This window comes from Gorilla gorilla, chromosome 5 (assembly GCF_029281585.2).
Source record: "Gorilla gorilla gorilla isolate KB3781 chromosome 5, NHGRI_mGorGor1-v2.1_pri, whole genome shotgun sequence".
NCBI lineage: Eukaryota > Metazoa > Chordata > Mammalia > Primates > Hominidae > Gorilla > Gorilla gorilla.
The window spans coordinates 124879332-124898749 of NC_073229.2; the positions used below are offsets into that span (position 1 = coordinate 124879332).

Here is a 19418-nt window from a genome sequence, read left to right on the forward strand (position 1 = left end):
CAACCCTGTGTGTTTTCTGTATGTGTGTGCATATACACATATTTTTAATTTATGTGGTAAAAAGTAAACAAGTCCCAAATATTTCTACAATTTCATTTCTACTGAAGAAATCACTTTTTAATTAGGTCCTACTTGTCAAATTTTTTTTTTTTGTTGCAATTGCTATCTCCCACTTTTTAGTTTAATTAGGTCCTACCTGTCAATTTTTGGTTTTGTTACAGTTGCTTTTGGGGACTTAGCTAAAAATTCTTTGCCAAGGCCAGTGTCAAGAATGGTGTTTTCCTAGATTTTCTTGTGGGATTTTTATTGTTTGAGGTCTTACATTTAAATCTTTAATCCATCTTGAGTTAATTTTTGTATATAGTGAAAGGTAAAGGTCCATTTACATTCTTCTGCATATGGCTAACCAGTTATCTCAGCATTATTTATTGAAGAGGGAGTCCTTTCCCCATTGCTTATTTTTGTCAGCCTTGTTGAAGATCAGATGGTTGTAGGTATGTGGCTTTATTTCTGAGTTTTCTATTCTGTTCCATTTGGTCTATGTGTCTGTTTTTGTACCAGTACCATGCTGTTTTGGTTACTGTAGCTTTATAGTATAGTTTGAAGGTGGGTAGTGTGATGTCTCTTTTATTGTACTTCTTGCTTAGGATTGCTTTGGCTATTTGGGCTCTTTTTTTGGTTCCATATTAATTTTAGAATAGTTTTTTCTAATTCTATGAAGAATGACATCCAAACTTCAGCATCATGCAATATAACCATGTAACAAACTTGCACATGTACCCCTGTATCTAAAATAATAGTTGAAATTGAAAAAGAAAGAAAAGAAACCACTCTTCAACTTGTTGCATATCTTTTCATGTATATGCACCCAATTCTACACCAGCCTAAAATCTAAGTGTAAGTAAGAACTTTGTTTTGTTTATCACTATATCTATAGCACTTAGAACTATGTAGCTGCTACATGTGTAAGTGCTTAATAAATGTTCATTAACTGAATGAATGAATGAATAAAAACATAAATATACTGCACGTTTTTCTTACACAAATGGGATTGTGCTACACATAAAAAACAGTTTGCTTTTTCAGTGAATAATATAACATCTTTTAAGCCCAGTTCACATAAATAAATGTGGAATGTATAGATTATTGTGGTATAGTTCCCCGAATATAAAGAAGAGCACACAGTTCATTCTCACTTTTTTTAAAGGCTGCAAAGCAGCAATTCATTGCATAAATATACTATAATTCATTAAACAATTTCTTCTATTGTTGAATATTCAAGATATTACTAAAATATTTTGTATTAAAAAAAGAGCTTCAGTGAATACTGGTATTACTATATCTTTATAAATTTGTGCTATTATTTCCACAGTTTGATATATAGAAGTGAAAACACAGCGTTGATTTTGCTAGATGCTTTCAAATTCCATTTCATTTTTATTTTTGTTAATGTGATAGAACAGAAATGTCTCATACTGATTCATATTCTTTTTAAGCATCTTTTAAATATTTCTCAATAATTTTTTCTACTGTAAAATGTTCATTCCAGTTGATTATTTTTCTTAGTTATAGAAACCTATTAAATATAAATAATATTAAAAAGTTGTTTTATGTGTTACAAATAATTTGTTATTTGGTCTCACATTTAAAATTTCAGGGGTGTGTCTTACTGATCAGAATTTTAAAATATTTATGCATCCAAATGTGACACGTTTCATTTATAACTTCTTGAGCTTGCATATTGCATAGAACAACAAGATAATTTTTTTAAAAAAAACTCTCCTATGTTTTCTTCATTGAACTGAGAGCTTTGTTTGAAACAATTAAATCATTAATCCATCTAGAATTGTATGGTGAATTTACAAAATGAAAAACAAACACTTTCGAACCTTTAAAAAATACATTATGTCACTTATTGTACCTACTTCTTTACATTTCCACACTTGAATCTGAATCAGAGGTATTTAGAAAAAAATATAAAGAATTGATATCTAATTAGATATTGGGATGGAAGAAAGTATTAAGGAAGAGGGAAAGCCTGACTATGACTCCCAGGGTTTTGGCTTCGGAATCAAGTAGATTATGATACCATATCTAGGTATACAGGGAAGATGACAAGAGTTCTGACATGTTTATGGGCAAAAGATGTCTATGGGATATCAGAGTAGAAATATACAACTGGGTTTGGATATGGCCATAAGTCAGTAGGGAATTTTATATATATATATCTCACACACACACACATATATATATAACACACACGTATATATATAATATATATATACATACACACATGCATACACATCATATACATATTATATATACATAATTTAGGTAAGATGGGCATAGAAGTGTTTTTCCCCAGTAAATATTTAGAATAAAGAGAGAAGATGGCAAGTGACAGAGTCTTAGAGAACATAAACAATAAACATTTCCAGATTGAGAACAGGGAAGAAGCAAGGAAGGCTGAGAAAGAGTAGCTACAAAAAAACAAAAAAAAAACCACACAAGTGAAAGTAACCAGGACAGGGTGGGATCACAGAGTCAAAGAGCAAAGAGTTTCAAGACTGAGGAAACAATGAGTAGTATTAAGCATCAAAAATGAGTAGAATCAAAAGTTAAAATAAAACAGGTTTGAGAACTGGTAACTGGTGATCTTGGTAAAAACATTTTATTACTTATGTTTGAGCAATGGCCAGACTGCAGTGGTTTAATCAAAAGGGAAATTGAATTGAGATTAATATTTCCAGACACTAGGTGGTGGTGAGGGAGAGGTTTAAGGAAATTTTTTGGTAAAGACAGAAGGGACTTTGCAATCCTTTTAAGTCAAAAAGACAGTGCCCACTGAGAGAGAACTTAAAGACATAGGAGAAAGAAAAGGGGTAACTTACAGAGTGAAAGAAATGGGGTCTAAGGCAAGGGGAGAAAGGACCTCTGAGAAACACGTAAGGGGTGGAATGAAGGGTATGCTTGTGGTGGGAAGGGCTGGGCATTTTCCTGGTTAGGGAGAGGAGGGAAAAGGAATGGAAATTGAGAGAGTTCAAGCACGAGGGACTCTATTTCCATTTCAGTACAAAATACTATTGTATAAGAATAAGGCATGACAGGGTGATGAAGAGTGAAAAAGGAAACTGGTGAAGCTTGAAAAGGGTCGCATTAGGGACACAGAAGAAAAGCTGCTTAGAAGTTACAGGGTAATGCCAAGGATCCATGTAAATGTAGTCTAGGAATGTCTACTCTAAATCACAGTCTATGAAGGTCTACTGATACTAGTCAGCATCTCTAGCAATCTTTCCCACTAGTAATCGGCAAACTGGCTGGAAGTACAGACATGGCTCAATTGATTCACTGTTCTAATTTTGTCAGGTGCTCAGGGGATAAGTAAGTTAAAGTTATTAAGAAGATAAGTGATTAGTCATGGAATCTTAGCTATTTCAGAAGAAAATAAAGGCAAGAGAATATGAATAAAAGACAATAAACGAGGAATCAAGAAACTAGAGTTCTTGATTAGGTCAAAAAATAAGTGTTCATCTATTTTCTATATATGTACAATCTACCAGAAAACATCAGTTAAAAACTCATGAATATTCTAAGATATCCTGTCTTTTCATTTAATGAAAAGAATGGTTAACAGAAAATATCTTAAGACTCTTGGCATTAGGAATTTACCAATTTTGGTTTGGGCTATTTATGAATAGCCAGTGAGGTCTAAAACTAGGGACAACAGGTACATTCCCCCTTTTAAAAATATGAAGATTATGTCGGTATTAGATTTAGCTTTGTAACACAGGTCTACAGTGAAAATGCTACATTTTAAGTTGAAAAACATATTTATCCCTTCAAAATAAGCTTATACATAACTTCCTCTTACCTGCCGTAAAGTACGGGCAACTATGCTTTCTAATACTGGTCCTCTATCTTCATGCAGCAAATGAACTTCATCAAGAATAAGGAGCTTTACAATCTGGGAAAGAGCTACATCCCCAACACTCTTTCTTGTCACTACATCCCATTTTTCTGGTGTGGTCACAAGCATCTATAAGATAAGACACATTTTAAAAAGGGAAAGTTACATAGGTTATTTAACATTGAACTGTGATACTCAGAAATATTTTGGCCACCTCTATATAAATCAAATAAAAAGTGTTTAGAATAGCCTAGAATTACACCTAATTTACTATAGACAATAGTCATTTCAAGAAGAACTCTTTTTAAGCTGTGATACTAGGCAGTTTAAGCTCACTGAAGGTAATTTGCCAGTGAATTGTAGGGCAAAGTGTACAAAATACACACGTTTTTTTAAAAAGTATCTTACAATGTAAAAAAAAAAAACAGTAAGAACACTATTTTTTAAAGTAGCATATACTGATAATGGTCTTTATTTGAAAAGGTACTAAAAAATGATGACAGCATTAAAAGGAAAGAAAGAAAAATCAACAATTCACTCTACCGATAATCTACTTTGGATGACAGATTAAAAATAACCCAAGATATAGTATCATAAATATACCCAGAGATCACTTACTAACAATGCTTTTCATTGAAAAACATGCCCATATGTTGTAAAACAAAAAGACACCATAATTCTCCTAAATTTTAAATTAATGGCACATTAAAATATAAAACTAGCTTGTTATTAGTAAATATTAGGAGAGGTACAAAGTAGATTATTAAATTACAATAATAAATACAAACGTGGCCATCTACCTCACCACCAACTTAGAACAGTATGCCAGCCCTTTCTTATTAATTTGCAGAGAAAAAAATGTGGTAACAAATTATAAAATCAAAATTTTCAGATATCAGAAAGCATCCCTAATTTGAAAATCCAAAATCCAAATGCTCCAGTGAGTATCTTCTTGGAGCATCATGTCAGCACTCAGAAAGTTCTAGATTCTGAAGCATTTTGGATTTCAGATTTTCAAATTAGAGATGCTCAACCTGTACCACCAAATCTTAAAATCCTTTCTAGTATTTTGTTTTCTATGCTTTAATTTCAGCACAGTAAGAAGTGGCTTCATTTATAATACTATTTTACTACTTCAGTTCCCTGAACTAAAATGGCTAGAAAATAAAGTGTCACATTTGCTTAATGATTTGGAACTCATGCAAGACATTTCCATCTGCTCTTGCATTAGGGCCTGGGTTAACTGTCAATACTTTTACTGTCAACTTAAATTTCTCTCAGTACATGTACTTAATCCCTTGGCAGTATAAAAATCAGTATTCTAAACTATTCCAACTTTAGCCTGTCCACTGGGAAAATGGCATAGTTGAGATGCTTATAAACCACGATTATGCCAAACATTTGGTGTATTTAATTTTTAAATGCTCATTAATTTGACAGCAAAACCAAAGGACCTAAGACTTGCCAGAACCAATTCATCTTAAATGTTATTATTAAAAACTTTCCTTACAGCTGTATATAGTAAAATTACACTATTTAGTTTTCTACAATTGTTTAATGACTACTCCATTATTGTTTATCCTAGGTAAAGTGTATTCCTCCTTGAGGAGGGAAAGAGAAGAGAAAAACACAGTAAAAATTTTAATCTAAACTTTTAATGATTTGCATAATCTACTAACTGAATACTACAACAAGCCCTATATCAAACATACCAGAGGTAGTGCTTCACTGAATGAAGAACGTAACGCCCAAATCCACGTATTCACAGACTTGTCCCAAAAGGAATTTTTTGAATTTTGAACTAAAGAATTATGAGAGAGATCATAAAATCTCTCGTGTAATAAAGCCTCCGAGAGGAATGAGTTTGTGCATTTTACATTTGGTTCTTTTTTCCCCCACAAATTACTAGATTGAATTAATCTAATGCTTCTTGAGAAACAGAAAATGCAAAGATTCAAGAAGGAACTTTTACTGTATCAGCCAGGCAGCAATTACAGGCAGATGACCAGCTCCAGCGTTAGATCCCAGAGCTATGGAGCTATGGATCTGAACTTTCGGTTCTGGGTTTGTAACAACAACAACAACAACAACAAAAAAGGGGTCTAAATATGTTTTACTCATATTTCTACTCTACAAATAGTTATTAGAGACAAAGATTAAAAATGATTAATGTTATTAACGTGGCTTCACAAAGAACTGAGCCAGAATGAAGAGAAATAAATCAAAATAGTGGTTTGGAGGGGGAGGAGGGCCAGACAGAAAAGTGGCAGTAGGGATCATTCTAAGGAGAAAAAAATTTTCTATACCTGCTTAAGAGTGTGGCTTACACATTTGCCAAAACACAATGTATCTCTTCTATTTGACTGTAAGTCAAAGAAAGTCTAAAAATAACTTTTTCTTCCCTAAAGATAAACATCTGCAAATATAACATTATTCTCTATGTGTCAAAAGTAACAATCAAATTGTCTAAGTAGACATAACAAATGCAATATGTGAGCTTGGGAATAAACATTAAGGTGCACATATAAATGTAACTACAGTATATAATTATGCTATAGGGCTTAATATGCAGTTAACACATGAGCCAAACAATTAATTGAAAATAATGAATATATATTTTTTCATATTTAATAAAAAAACACAAAAAAGAAGGGGGGAATGATAGAGAGAGAGTGAGAGACAGATAGACAGACAGAGAGAAGTGACATCACTATACAACTACCATAAAAGTTAGAATGAATGATAGAAAATAACAGAGGATATGTTTACAGGGGATGTAGAGCAACTAGAACTCTCCTAAAGTAACGGTGGAATATAAACTTATACAACCACTTTGAAAAACTGCTTGGTAACATCTAGTAAAGCTGAAATATGCATGCGTTGTGACCCAGCAATTCCATTTCCTAATATACTATATACCCAACAGAAACACACATATATGTGCACCCAAAGACATGTATAAGAATTTTTATTGCTGTATAATTTATAATACTCCAAAATCAAAAACAAACCAAATGTCCATCAACAATAACATGGATAAATAATAAGTAATATATTTATACAGTGGGATAAAATACATACTATACAATAAAAATAAATAAACTATTAAACTATGTGCAACAGCATGGAAAAAAATTCATAATATTAAGTATAATCACTTTTTACCTTCTCCTTTCCCACTCTCTCCTTTGCCAAGGAGTCTCTTCCCAAAAATGAAAGCATCCATAGCTGCGGATGGCCTATGATTAATCTCATATTCCATGTTTATGGGGGCATATGTTAGCATTTAGGGAAGAAAGCGCACTTGGTGATAGCATGAATACATCAGAAAAAGTCATGCCAATTCAACCTCATTTTCACATCGGATAAAGTCAACAAGAAGGCAGTGAAGAGAAAGCACTAGACACAGTATATACATAGTTTTCTGTATATACTGAAACTTTTGACAAAGTTTGCCCATGATATATTTATGACTAAGACAAATCAGGGAAGGCTGATAATACAACTATGGATGTCTGAACAATCTCACTGAAAGACTGGTACTTTAACAACAAGAGCAAAAAGTAAATCAAAATCAAAATAGCCATTATTTTAGAATGAAGGAGCTAGTGTGAGGGGGTAAATAAGAGAGGGAGAGGACTAGAGAAATTAAGAGGAAGAGAAAGAGATAAGGAGGGAGAGAGAATATGTGTGTGAACAGAGAAAGAAGGCAGAGAGAATGTGTGTGTGAACAGAGAAGGCATTTTATGGAAAGATTTCAACTTCTTGAACAAACTTCTAGAAGAAGATCTCGAACAAAGATCTGACAAAGCAAATGTGTATTGGAAGCTATGCTTCAATTTTTCTTTAGTGAAGAACAACTAGCTAGGTAACGATGCACCTCAATCCTTAAAACCTTCCAATTTTAATTGTTTCATTACACATAAAATGGAGTCCTAAGGTTTTATTTTTTACTATTGAGAATACATATCTGGCTTAAGACACAAAAATGTATGTGATGCATAAAAGTAGCCTGCTGTATGTTTAACTCATCTTGTTATATCTGATGAGAAGTTATACAAGTCATATTGATATCATATTGAATTTTAAATAATTTATCATTTTGACTATTGGAACAGTTTGTTTCTTTGAAGCATATGGCTAAAAAGTAGATTTAAAGTTTTGAATCAAAAGGAATACATAAATTTTAAAGATAAAAGTATACTTTCTTGTCTTTATAACATTTAAAATTGATTTTGAAATTTTTAGTACTTAGACTGTAGAAAACCGGGAGCGAACTGTGTAATCACATATGTGACTTTTTTAAAACCAGAATGATAAAATATCAAAACATAGCCACTAAAATCCAATAGTATATTATATATCATCAAATCTCAGGAGCCATTGATTCCAGCTATACCATATTTTATTGTCACTAAGAAGGTGAAAAAATACCACTGGGCTGTGTGCAGTGGCTCACACCTGCAATCCCAGCACTTTGGGAGGCCAAAGTGGGAAGATGACTTGAGGTCAGGAGTTTGACATCAGCCTGTGCAGTATGGTGAGACCTCGCCTCCAGAAAAAAAAAAATTAACTGGATGTGGTTGCACACGCCTGTAGTCTTACAGGTGGCTGAAGTGGGAGGATTGCTTGAGCCCAGGAGTTCCAGGCTGCGCTGAGCTGTGATCATGCCACTGCACTCCAGCCTGGGAGACAGGGCAAGACTCCATCTCTGAAAACAAAACAAAACAAAACAAATGCCACTACCAAGTATATTTTCAAAATGTGTCTTACAATTGATAAAATATGGTACATTTAGTTGAAAAATGTTAGGAATCTATTAATGAAGCTAAAGAGCAACCTTCAAGAATGCTTGCCTAGTACATCTTCTGTGGTGAAAATAGCCTGGAATTGTTACAAATCACATTCTAACACTATAGGTGTAGACCAGGCAACAGCTTGCAAGATTTAAGAAATACTGTCTTCCTTTCTAAAATACATAATCACATACTCAGTCAACCGATAAGCTTATAAATTATACGAATGTTTTAATTTAAAGATTAAATCTAAAATGTCACATGGTTTACATTCCATAAACATACATATAATTAGTTATACTAACCTCTGATATACAAATGTCAGTTCTGATTGATGGCAACAGTCCCCATAATGGACTCTGACAGCTTGCAGATTATACCTGCCCCTTGGGACTCTACAACAAATCAGTTAGTTCCACCCACTTCCTCTGCAACATTTTTTATGTTCCCTTCTCTCCCATCAATTCACATGCACGAATGCACACTCACACACATAAAGCATAGTCTCAAATATCAAGTTATATTTATGTCAAGGATGGTGGCTTTCAATTACAAAATAAAAATGTATTCAAGTACAAAAGTATTCTCACAGCATATTGTTTTTTAAAAGTATAATATAATAAAGCTAAAGCACAAAGAGTGTCACCTGAAATGTATCTCGGTATTTTCATATTAGGAAAAATAAATGATACTATTTTTAGCTAAAATTTCAAATTGACATTTACAAAAAAAAGGATAATTCAAGAAGAAATTCTAAAGCTTTTGAAGGAACAGAGCAGGAAATGCTGGGAATTGGGGAGAGACGTTCTCCTATTCAAAACTGAACATGTAAAAAAATACTTTCTAGACTGTGTGTTTACATCTGAAACACAATTCTTTTTGCAGTTCATTCTCTTTACAGTTCTTTGTGTTAAGACATTTTTCATCAATCTCAGAATATACATACTGAAGTCTAGCCTCATTAGCATAAGCTTGTAAAAAAAGGTACACAATACTTTTGGTTACCCTGAAACCTTAACTAATTACATATAATTGAGAAAAATACAAAATTGTTTATATTTCTGTTTATACAAACCATAAAGCCCTTGTTCATCCCTCTAACTGCTTATCTGTAATACTCCAGGATTTTACTCCATTAATGTCTCGTAGAGCAGGCGTCTGCTACAACTTAGAATGCCTCTTCATGTTCATAAAGACAGTTCGCTGTTCACATGTGACTAATTTGTGGTAGCAACTTGTCCTGTGGTGAGACCTAATCATTACAATTGGGATATTCATAGAGAACAGGTTTCCTTCATTTATTGTAAAGTTGTGTTTTTCAAATCGGACTGGTTTGTGTGCCCTTTGAAAGCAAAACCAAACCAAACCAAAACAAAACACAACTTTGAACATTTGACAGTCACTACCTCTTACCTGCTACATTTGTAAAACCCAGTTTGAGGATCAATCTTTTACTAAAAAGAAACACTTTAAAATGTCATACTGCAGGTCGGGTGTGGTGGCTCATGCCTGTAATCCCAGCACTTTGGGAGGCCAAGGCGGGCAGATAACCGGAGGTCAGGAGTTCGAGAACAGCCTGACCAACAGGGCAAACCCCATTTCTACTAAAAATACAAAAATTAGCCAGGCATGGTGGTAGGCGCCTGTAATCCCAACTACTTGGGAGGCTGAGGCAGGAGAATCACTTGAACCTGGGAGGTGGGGGTTGCAGTGAGTGGAGATCACGCCATTGCACTCCAGCCTGGGCAACAAAGCGAGACTCCGTCTCAAAACAAAAAAAAAAAGAAGATGTATTGCAATACCACACTACTACACCTTAAATGTGATGAACTAAATAAATGTATTCTGCAGTTCTCCACAAAAAAGACTCAAAATAATAAAAATTTTATCTCTTCAAACTAATTCCAGTCAGTCAATATTAAGAGATTACATTTATTCAAGAATAAGTAGTCAAAAGTTTGTTTGGGGTGTACTTTTGGGAAAGGCAGACAGAGGAAAGGGGGAATATAAAACCTTATCAACAAATTACAGTAAGATAAAGGCTACTGAAAATGACCGTTAATTAAGAAATAGATGTTTTTGTAGTTCCTTATTGTTTACCCATTTCAATTATTTAAATCATTTCTCTTTTAATTGGAAAAAGAACAAAGAACATGGGTACATCTATAAACTTAACCACAATTTATGTTTATCCAAGAGCTTCCTGATAGAAACCTGTGACTAACTCACTCATTCAATGTCCTTAGATGTGTGTCTATGGTTAGAATACAAAGATAACTAGAAGTTATACTTTGAGAAAATATAGCAAAACAGAGGAGAAATGTGGTCCAAACTCTCTCTCACACAATGTTATGAAATGCAATGGTCATCTATGTGGTACAGCTGTCCCAATTCGAGTAACTGCCACTGCCACAACCTATACCTCAAGGTCCACATTACTAATATAGCACCAGTAGTGTAGTGTTAGAGCCAAGTGAAATTATATATTTTCTGTATTTCCCCCTCCATTTCCCTTCCATTTCCTACAATTTAACAACATTGGAAAACTAACAACATTAGAAAAAAGATCAAGGAACAATTATTTGCTATTGGTTTTGAAGTGGCTTAATAGAAGTTCACATACACTAAAAATAAGGTTTAGTAAAGTGATAAATGAGAAAAGCAAATATGATGAAAGTATACATAATATGTGATTATATACAAAACCTTGCTCTAAGCTTTTGACACTATATTGAGAAAGAAAAACTGGCACATAGCTTCAAATAGAGACAAAAGAGAACCTCAATAAAAGTGTTATTCTGGCATCAAACTTTAAGAGTGGTTTCTTCTATAGAACACTATTCTGGAGACTGAATGACACAGTATGTTCACTCAGTGACCATCTTGTTCAGTGAAATTTGTTCCCCAATGTGGCAATATTGGTAGGTGGGGCCTCGTGGGTGCTGTTTGGGTCATGACGTCAGATCCCTTATGAATAAATTAATGCCCTCCTTTGGGGGTGAGTGGATTTTCACTCTATTAGTTCCCAGAAGAACTGGCAGTCAAAAAGAGCCTGGAACCTACCCACCAACAAACCCCTGCACTGGCTCCCCTTTTGCTTTCTGCCACTTAGCTGAAGCAGCCTGAGGCCCTCATCAGACACCGATGCCCAATCTTGAACTTTCCAGCCACCAGAATTATGAGCCAAATAAATACCTTTTCTTTATAAACTACCCTGTCTAAGGTATTCTGTTACAGCAACAATAAACGAACTAAGAGAACAATACTTTCAGAATAAATGCAACAGCAACCTCATGAGACAATTACTTATAGTTCCTTCAGACAAAATCCAAAAGTTCAGCATTAAAACTCAACCTCTTGAAAGCAATTTTGTTCGTTAATTATTTCTTAAATTAGAAAATGCATGAGTTTGTAAAGCATTCAAATCACAGAGACTCTCCCATCTCCTCTCCACTAGCTTGTTCTTCTCCCCTAAAACATAACCATTGCTTACTATATATATCCCTTTAAAAACAAACAAAATATATATATGCTCTCAAATATTTTACACAAATGGGACAAAGGACACTGTGCCCTGTCTTATGATAGTTCTTGTAGGAGCTACAATGATGTTGTCAGAGGGAGTTGTCCAATTTGATGCAAATTAGTAATCCCCAGAGAAATAATTCTCATTTTTCTTGTTCTGTTTATTTGGGCCTAGGAGTGGTAAGTGGGGGCAAGGAAGCTTTTGTAACCACCATTAAGTAAAGCAGAGCCTCTGGGTAGCGGGAGAAGAATTTTTTACCACCATGTGATAATTATGAAGGGGATTTTCATTATTTGATGCATATTGGAAAACACTGACTGAAGATTAAATAGGTACTATGTATTTATATTATCTTCCTTAAATATAACTAATTTATTAAAATGAGCTTTTGATATGACATAAATATCAGATATTTCAACAAGACTCACAAGCACAAAACCTGAAGTCCTTTTTATTAACTACAGTAATGTGATGTAATTATTATAAAAAGACTATAACATCAGACTGAGTAGTTTGAGTACCTGCCATGGTACTTACAGCAGTGTGACCTTGGGCAACTTAAACTCTCCCTGCTTCAATTTTCTCATCTGTAAAATGGAGATTAAAACGGTACTTACCTTTTAGGTTTGTTGTGATTATGGGAATTATTTCATATAAAAAAGATTATAGCACAAAGCACATACTAAGCTTATGTAAGTGTCTGCTATTATTATTGCTGTCCCTATCCCCAGTCCTGTACCACCATCACTACTACCACTATTTTGGGCAATTAACTGGTTAAGACACATCAGGGAAACCACTAGGTGCCACATCAGGGAAAGAATAAAATCATAATCAAGGTAGTAGCCCAAAGTGTCTACACTGGCTTAATTACAAAATATACTTATGTAACAAAACAAACTAAGCTACTCTGCAAAACTGGTTGATGCTAGAAATGATGTAACAGAATATCACCTTTTACTTCTTGTAGATAATATATCTCTATTTCTGAGAACACATTGATTGATACCAAAACCATCATTTCCAATCCTAATTAGAATAAAACCATAGAGCAGGGTATAAAAACTCTACTTTAAACGACCTAAAATCAATAAAAACATTGTATGTTATATATTAAGGAGGAAAGTGCTGCTAAAAGGCATCCTTTTTAATTTTAATGACATATAATTCTCAGTAAGGGTAGGAGCATGATAGAAAGGGCAAAATATTAGTGTATATAATAGGAAAATATTCCCTGAGTGATCTGATATTACAACTTAAGATGAATTTCTTGGACACTAAGACTCCAATATCCATTTTCTTTTCAACTCTTTCTCACCATATTACCCCGATTTCATTTAAGGAAATCACTTGCCAAAATGATTTTACAACACTATCTGCAAGGTTGAGAGCTGAAGTTACACTGTAAGTTTCCCTGCATGGGGTACTTTTATTATCTTTAACTACTAGTTTATTATGAGAAAACAGCTTCGTACTTTAATAAGCATTTGTTTGATTGCTAGTGATGTTTAACATCTTATTTTTTTTTTGAAACTTTGCATTTTTCCCTTATGTGAAGAGTTCATTCAGTAAAATTTCTATTATCAATTTGCATAAATTCTCCTTTTAATAGAGATATTAAGCATCAAAATAGAGCCATTTTAGATGGTAAATTTGGCAACGTTTATCAAATTTAAAATGCACAAACCCTACATTCAGCAATCTTGCTTTCATAATTCCATCCTAGAAAAAGGCACAGACACAAATGAACATTCATAAGGTTCTTCTGAAGACAATAAGATCTCTACATACATACACAAAATTAAGTAAAAAAGACAAAGTATTATGCATTTTATATAAACACACACACAAAGTATGATACAATTTTTATTAAAGTAAAATAAAACTACGTATAAAAATGTTTCTCTACACCCTTCAGCTCCTGAGCTTACATATTTAGATGGCTTTTCTCAAACCATATACCCTAGTAATATTTCCTTTTTATATGCTTCTGTGGCATCTCCATACCCATATTTTCAATTTTAGCAGTGACTACACTATATTGCTTGCTCCCTCAATACACCCACAAGTACAACAAAGGGAGGAACAGTAACTCTCTTGACTGCTGTATCCACAATGCCTGGAAGTGGTCTGACACATGGAACATACTCCAGTAACTGTTGATAAATTATACTTCTTTCAGGTAATAATTATCGATACCACAATATTGGTGATAACTATTCTTGTCTAATGAGGAAAACAGAACAAAGTATATTTACATTTAATAATATATAATGTAAGCTCTACTATGTAGCTATGTAGGTTTAAAAAGTTCCTTTTCCTGAGAGGCCGAGGCAGGCGGATCACGAGGTCAGGAGATCGAGACCATCCTGGCCAACATGGTGAAACTCCATCTCTACTAAAAATACAAAATTAGCTGGGTGTGGTGGCGCATGCCTGTAATCCCAGCTACTCAGGAAGCTGAGGCAGGATAATCGCTTGAACCAGGGAGGCGGAGGTTTCAGTGAGCCGAGATCTTGCCACTGCACTCCAGCCTGGGCAACAAGAGTAAAACTCCATTTCAAAAAAAAAAAAAGTTCCTTTTAAGACATTGTCACATAGTAGGATTTGTGACTTAGAGAAATGTTCTCCTCCCTAATCTGCTTATATACACTTAACCACATTGAAAACTCTAAATGTGTATAAAAGCAAAGAAGCACATTTACTACATCTTGCACAAAGGCACTAGTACCTCCACTGTCCAGCCCTTGGCCTAATGAGATGATACTTCCTGTGTCCAGATATCATTTCCCTGAGAATGAATGTTGTTAAGGAAGGGTGGGATCTTAATGGCTCCCCTTGGATCTAAGCTAAACTAAGTGGCCTGGATCCTCATTTTTTCAGGAAGACCTAAACTGTATTTCAAGGTATCATTAAAAGAGGAATGAGGCCAGGCACAGTGGATCACACCTGTAATCCTAGGACTTTGGGAGGCTGAGGCAGGCAGACTGCTTGAGCTCAGGACTTCAAGACCAGCCTGGGCAATACAGTGAAACCCCAACTCTACTAAAATACAAAAACTTAGCCTGGGTAGTGGCGTGGGCCTGTAGTCCCAGCTACTCGGAAAGTTGAGGCAGGAGAATTGCTTGAACCCGAGAGGTGGAGGATGCAGTGAGCTGAGATTGTGCCACTGCACTCCAGCCTGGGCAACAGAGTGAGACTCCGTCTATTTAAAAAAACGGGGCGGCGGGGGGGGCAGTGGGGGTGGGTAGGGAATAAATATAAATTGAACATTCTATGATCAGGACTCATAGTTTTTTTTTTTTTAAGTACAGGGGTACATGTGCAAGATGTACAGGTTTATTACATAAGAAAACGTGTGCCATGGTGGTTTGCTGTGCAGATCATCCCATCACCTTACATATTAAGCCCAGCATCCCTTAGCTATTCCTCTTGATGCTCTCCCTCCCTCACCCCCAACAGGCCCCAGTGTGTGTTGTTCCCCTACCTGTGTCTATGTGTTCTAATCATTCAGCTCTGACTTATAAGTGAGAATAGGTGGTGTTTGGTTTTCTGTTCCTGCATTAGGTCACTGAGGATAGTGGCTTCCAACTCCATCCATGTCCCTGCAAAGGGTATGATCTCATTCCTTTTTATGGCTGCACAGTATTCCATGGTGTACAGATACCACATTTTCTTTATCCAGTCTATCATTGATGGGCATTTAGGTTGATTCCATATCTTTGCTATTGTGAACAGTGATACAGTGAACATACATGTACATGTATCTTTGTAACAGAATGAGTTATATTCCTTTTGTTATATACCCAGTAATGGGATTGCTGGCTCAAATGGTATTACTGCTCTAGGTCTTTGAGGAATCACCACACTATCTCCCACAATGGTTAAACTAATATACACTTCCACCAACAGTGTAAAAGCATTTTTTCTCAACAATCTCACCAGCATCTGTTGTTTACTGACTTTTTAGTAACAGCCATTCTGACAGGCATGAGATGGTATCTCATTGTGGTTTTAATTTGCATTTATCTAATGATCAGTGATGTTGAGCTGTCTTTCATGTTTGTTGGCTGCATGTATGTCTTCTCTGGAGAAGTGTCTGTTCATGTCCTTTGCCCACTTTTTAATAAGGTTTTTTTTCTTGTAAATTTGTTTGAGTTCCTTGTAGATGCTGAATATAAGACCTTTGTCAGATGGATAGATTGAGAAAGTTTTCTCCCATTCTGTAGGTTGTCCATTCACTCCAAAAATATTTTGCTGTGCAGAAGCTCTTTAGTTTAATTAGATACCATTTGTCAATTTTTGCTTTTGTTGCAATTGCTTTTGGCATTTTTGTCATGAAATATTTGCCTGTGCCTATGTCCTCAGCGGTACTGTCTAGATTTTCTTCTAGGGTTTTGTAGTTTGGGGTTTTACATTTAAGTCTTTAATCCATCTTGAGTTAATTTTTGCACTTGTGTAAGGAAGAGGTCCAGTTTCAATTTTCTGCATATGGCTAGCCAGTTCTCTCACCACCATTTATTAAATAGGGAATCCTTTCCCCACTGCTTGGTTTTGTCTGGTTTTTGAAGATCAGATGGTTGTAGGAGTGCAGTCTTATTTCTGAGTTTTCTGTTCTGTTCCACTGTTCTATGTCTCTGTTCTTCCATCAGTACCATGCTGTTTTGGTTGCTGTAGCTTTGTAGTACAGTTTGAAGTCAGGTAGCACGATGCCTCCAGCTTTGTTCTTTTTGCTTTGGAGTGTCTTGGCTATTTGGACTTCTTTTTTGTTCCATATGAATTTTAAAATAGTTTTTATTTCTAATTCTGTGAAGAATGTCAATGCTAGCAATTTTTGCACATTGGTTTTTTATCCTGAGATATTGCTAAAGTTGCTTATCAGCTTAAGAAGCTTTTGGAATGAGACAATGGGGTTTTCTAGATAAAGGATCATGTCATGTGCAAACAAAGATAATTTCACTTCCTCTCTTCCTATATGAATACCCTTTATTTCATTATCTTGCCTGATTGCCCCGGTGAAAACTTCCAATATTATGCTGAATAGGAGAGGTGAGAGAGGGCATCCTTGTCTTGTGCTGGTTTTCAAGGGGAATGCTTCCAGCTTTTGCCAATTCAGTATGATATTGGCCATGGGTTTGTCATATATGGTTCTTATTATTTTGAGGTATGTTCCTTCAATACAGAGTTTATTGAGAGATTATAATAGGAAGCAATGTTGAATTTTTATCATAGGCTTTTCTGCATCTATTGAGATATTCATGTGGTTTTTGTCTTTAGTTCGGTTTATACAATGAATCACATTTATTCATTTGCATATGTTGAACCAGCCTTGCATCCTGATATGAAGCCAACTTGATCATAATCAACAAGCTTTTTGTTGTGCTGCTGGATTTTGTTTGCCAGTATTTTATTGAGGATTTTTGCACTGAAGCTCATCAAGGAATGTTGGCCTCATCTTTTGTTTTTTGTTGTTGGATCTTCCAGGTTTTGGCATCAGGATGATGCTGGCCTCACAAAATGAGTTAGGGAGGAGTCCCTCCTTTAAATTTTTTGAAATAGTTTCAGTAGAAATGGTATCAGCTCTTTGTACCTCTGGTAGAATTCACCTGTGAATCCATCTGGTCCTGGACTTTTTTTGGTTGGTAGGCTATGTATTACCACCTGTATTTCAGAACTCACTATTGGTCTATTCAGGGATTCAATTTCTTCCTGATCTAGTTTTGGGAAGGTATATGTATGCAGGAACTTATCTGCTTCTTCTAGATTTTCTAGTTTATGCTCATAGAGGTGTTTATAGTATTCTGTGGTGGTTGGTTGTATTTCTGTGGGGTCAGTGGTGACATATCCCTTATCATTTCTGATTGTGTTTGATTCTTTTTTCTTCTTTATTAGTCTAGCTAGTGGTCTAACAATTTTGTTAATTTTTTTAAAAAAACAGCTCCTGGATTCATTGATTTTTTGAAGGGTTATTCATGTCTCTATATCCTTCAGTCAGCTCTGATCTTGGTTATCTCCCGTTTTCTGCTAGCTTTGGGGGTTGTTTGCTTTTGGTTCTCTTGTTCTTTTAGTTGACATATTAGGCTGTTAATCGGAGGTATTTCTAACTTTCTGGTGTGAGCATTTAGTACCATAAATTTCCCTCTTAATACTGCTTTCACTGTATCCCAGAGATTCTGGTACACTGTCTCTTTGTTCTCATAATTTTGAAAGAACTTCTTGATTTCTGCCTTAATTTCATTATTTAACTAAGATTCATTCAGGATCAAGTTGTTTAATTTCCATGTAGTTGTGTGGTTTTGACTGAATTTCTTAATCTTGAGTTCTAATTTGATTGCACTGTGGTCTGAAAGACTGTTGATTATGATTTCAGTTTTTACACATTTGTTGAAGAGTGTTTTACTTCCGATTATGTGATCAATTTTAGAGTAAGTGCCATGCAGCAATGAGAGAAATGTATATTCTGTTGATTTTTGGGTGGAGAGTTCTGTAGATATCTATCTGGTCCACTTGATCCAAACCTGGGGGCAGGTCATGAATATCTTTGTAATTTTCAGTCTCAGTGATCTGTCTAAAATTGTCAGTGAGATTTTAAAGTCTCCCACTATTACTGTGTGTGAATCTAAGTCTCTCTGTAGGTCTCTAACAACCTGCTTTATGAATCTGGGTGCTCGTATTGGACATATATTTGGGTTAGTCAGCAATTCTTGTTGAATTGCACCCTTCCTTGTCTTTTTTTATCTTTGTTGGTTTAAAATCTGCATTGTCAGAAACTAGGATGGCAACCCCTGCTTTTTTCTGTGTTCCATTTGCTCCACTCCTTTATTTTGAGTTTATGTGTGTCTTTGCCTGTGATATGGGTCTCTTCAAAACAGCAGACTGATGGATCTTGGCTCTTTATCCAGCTTGTCATTCAGTGTCTTTTAATTGGGGCTTTTAGCCCATTTACATGTAACATCAATATTGTTACACATTAATTTGATCCTGTCATCATGATATTGGCTAGTTATGTGGTTGCTTCACAGTGTCACTGCTCTGTTTAATTCAATGTGTTTTTGTAGTGACTGGTAATAGTTTTTCCTTTCCAAATTTACTGCTTTCTTCAGGAGTTCTTGCAAGGCAGGCCTGGTAGTGATGAATTCCCTCAGCATTTGCTTCTCTGAAAAGGTTCTTCTTTCTCCTTTGCTTATGA

At 35.0% G+C, this 19418-nt stretch overlaps 1 protein-coding gene across 2 annotated transcripts in view; it reads right to left on the reverse strand.

The window, feature by feature from the left end:
- ASCC3 (activating signal cointegrator 1 complex subunit 3) overlaps nt 1-19418 on the reverse strand; it is a 382658-nt gene that overhangs the window by 222425 nt on the left and 140815 nt on the right. For both annotated transcript variants that reach the window (XM_004044455.5, XM_055391435.2), the window contains one exon: nt 3872-4036. In XM_004044455.5, coding sequence (XP_004044503.4) covers nt 3872-4036 — 165 coding nt within the window. The remainder of the gene's footprint in view (nt 1-3871; nt 4037-19418) is intronic.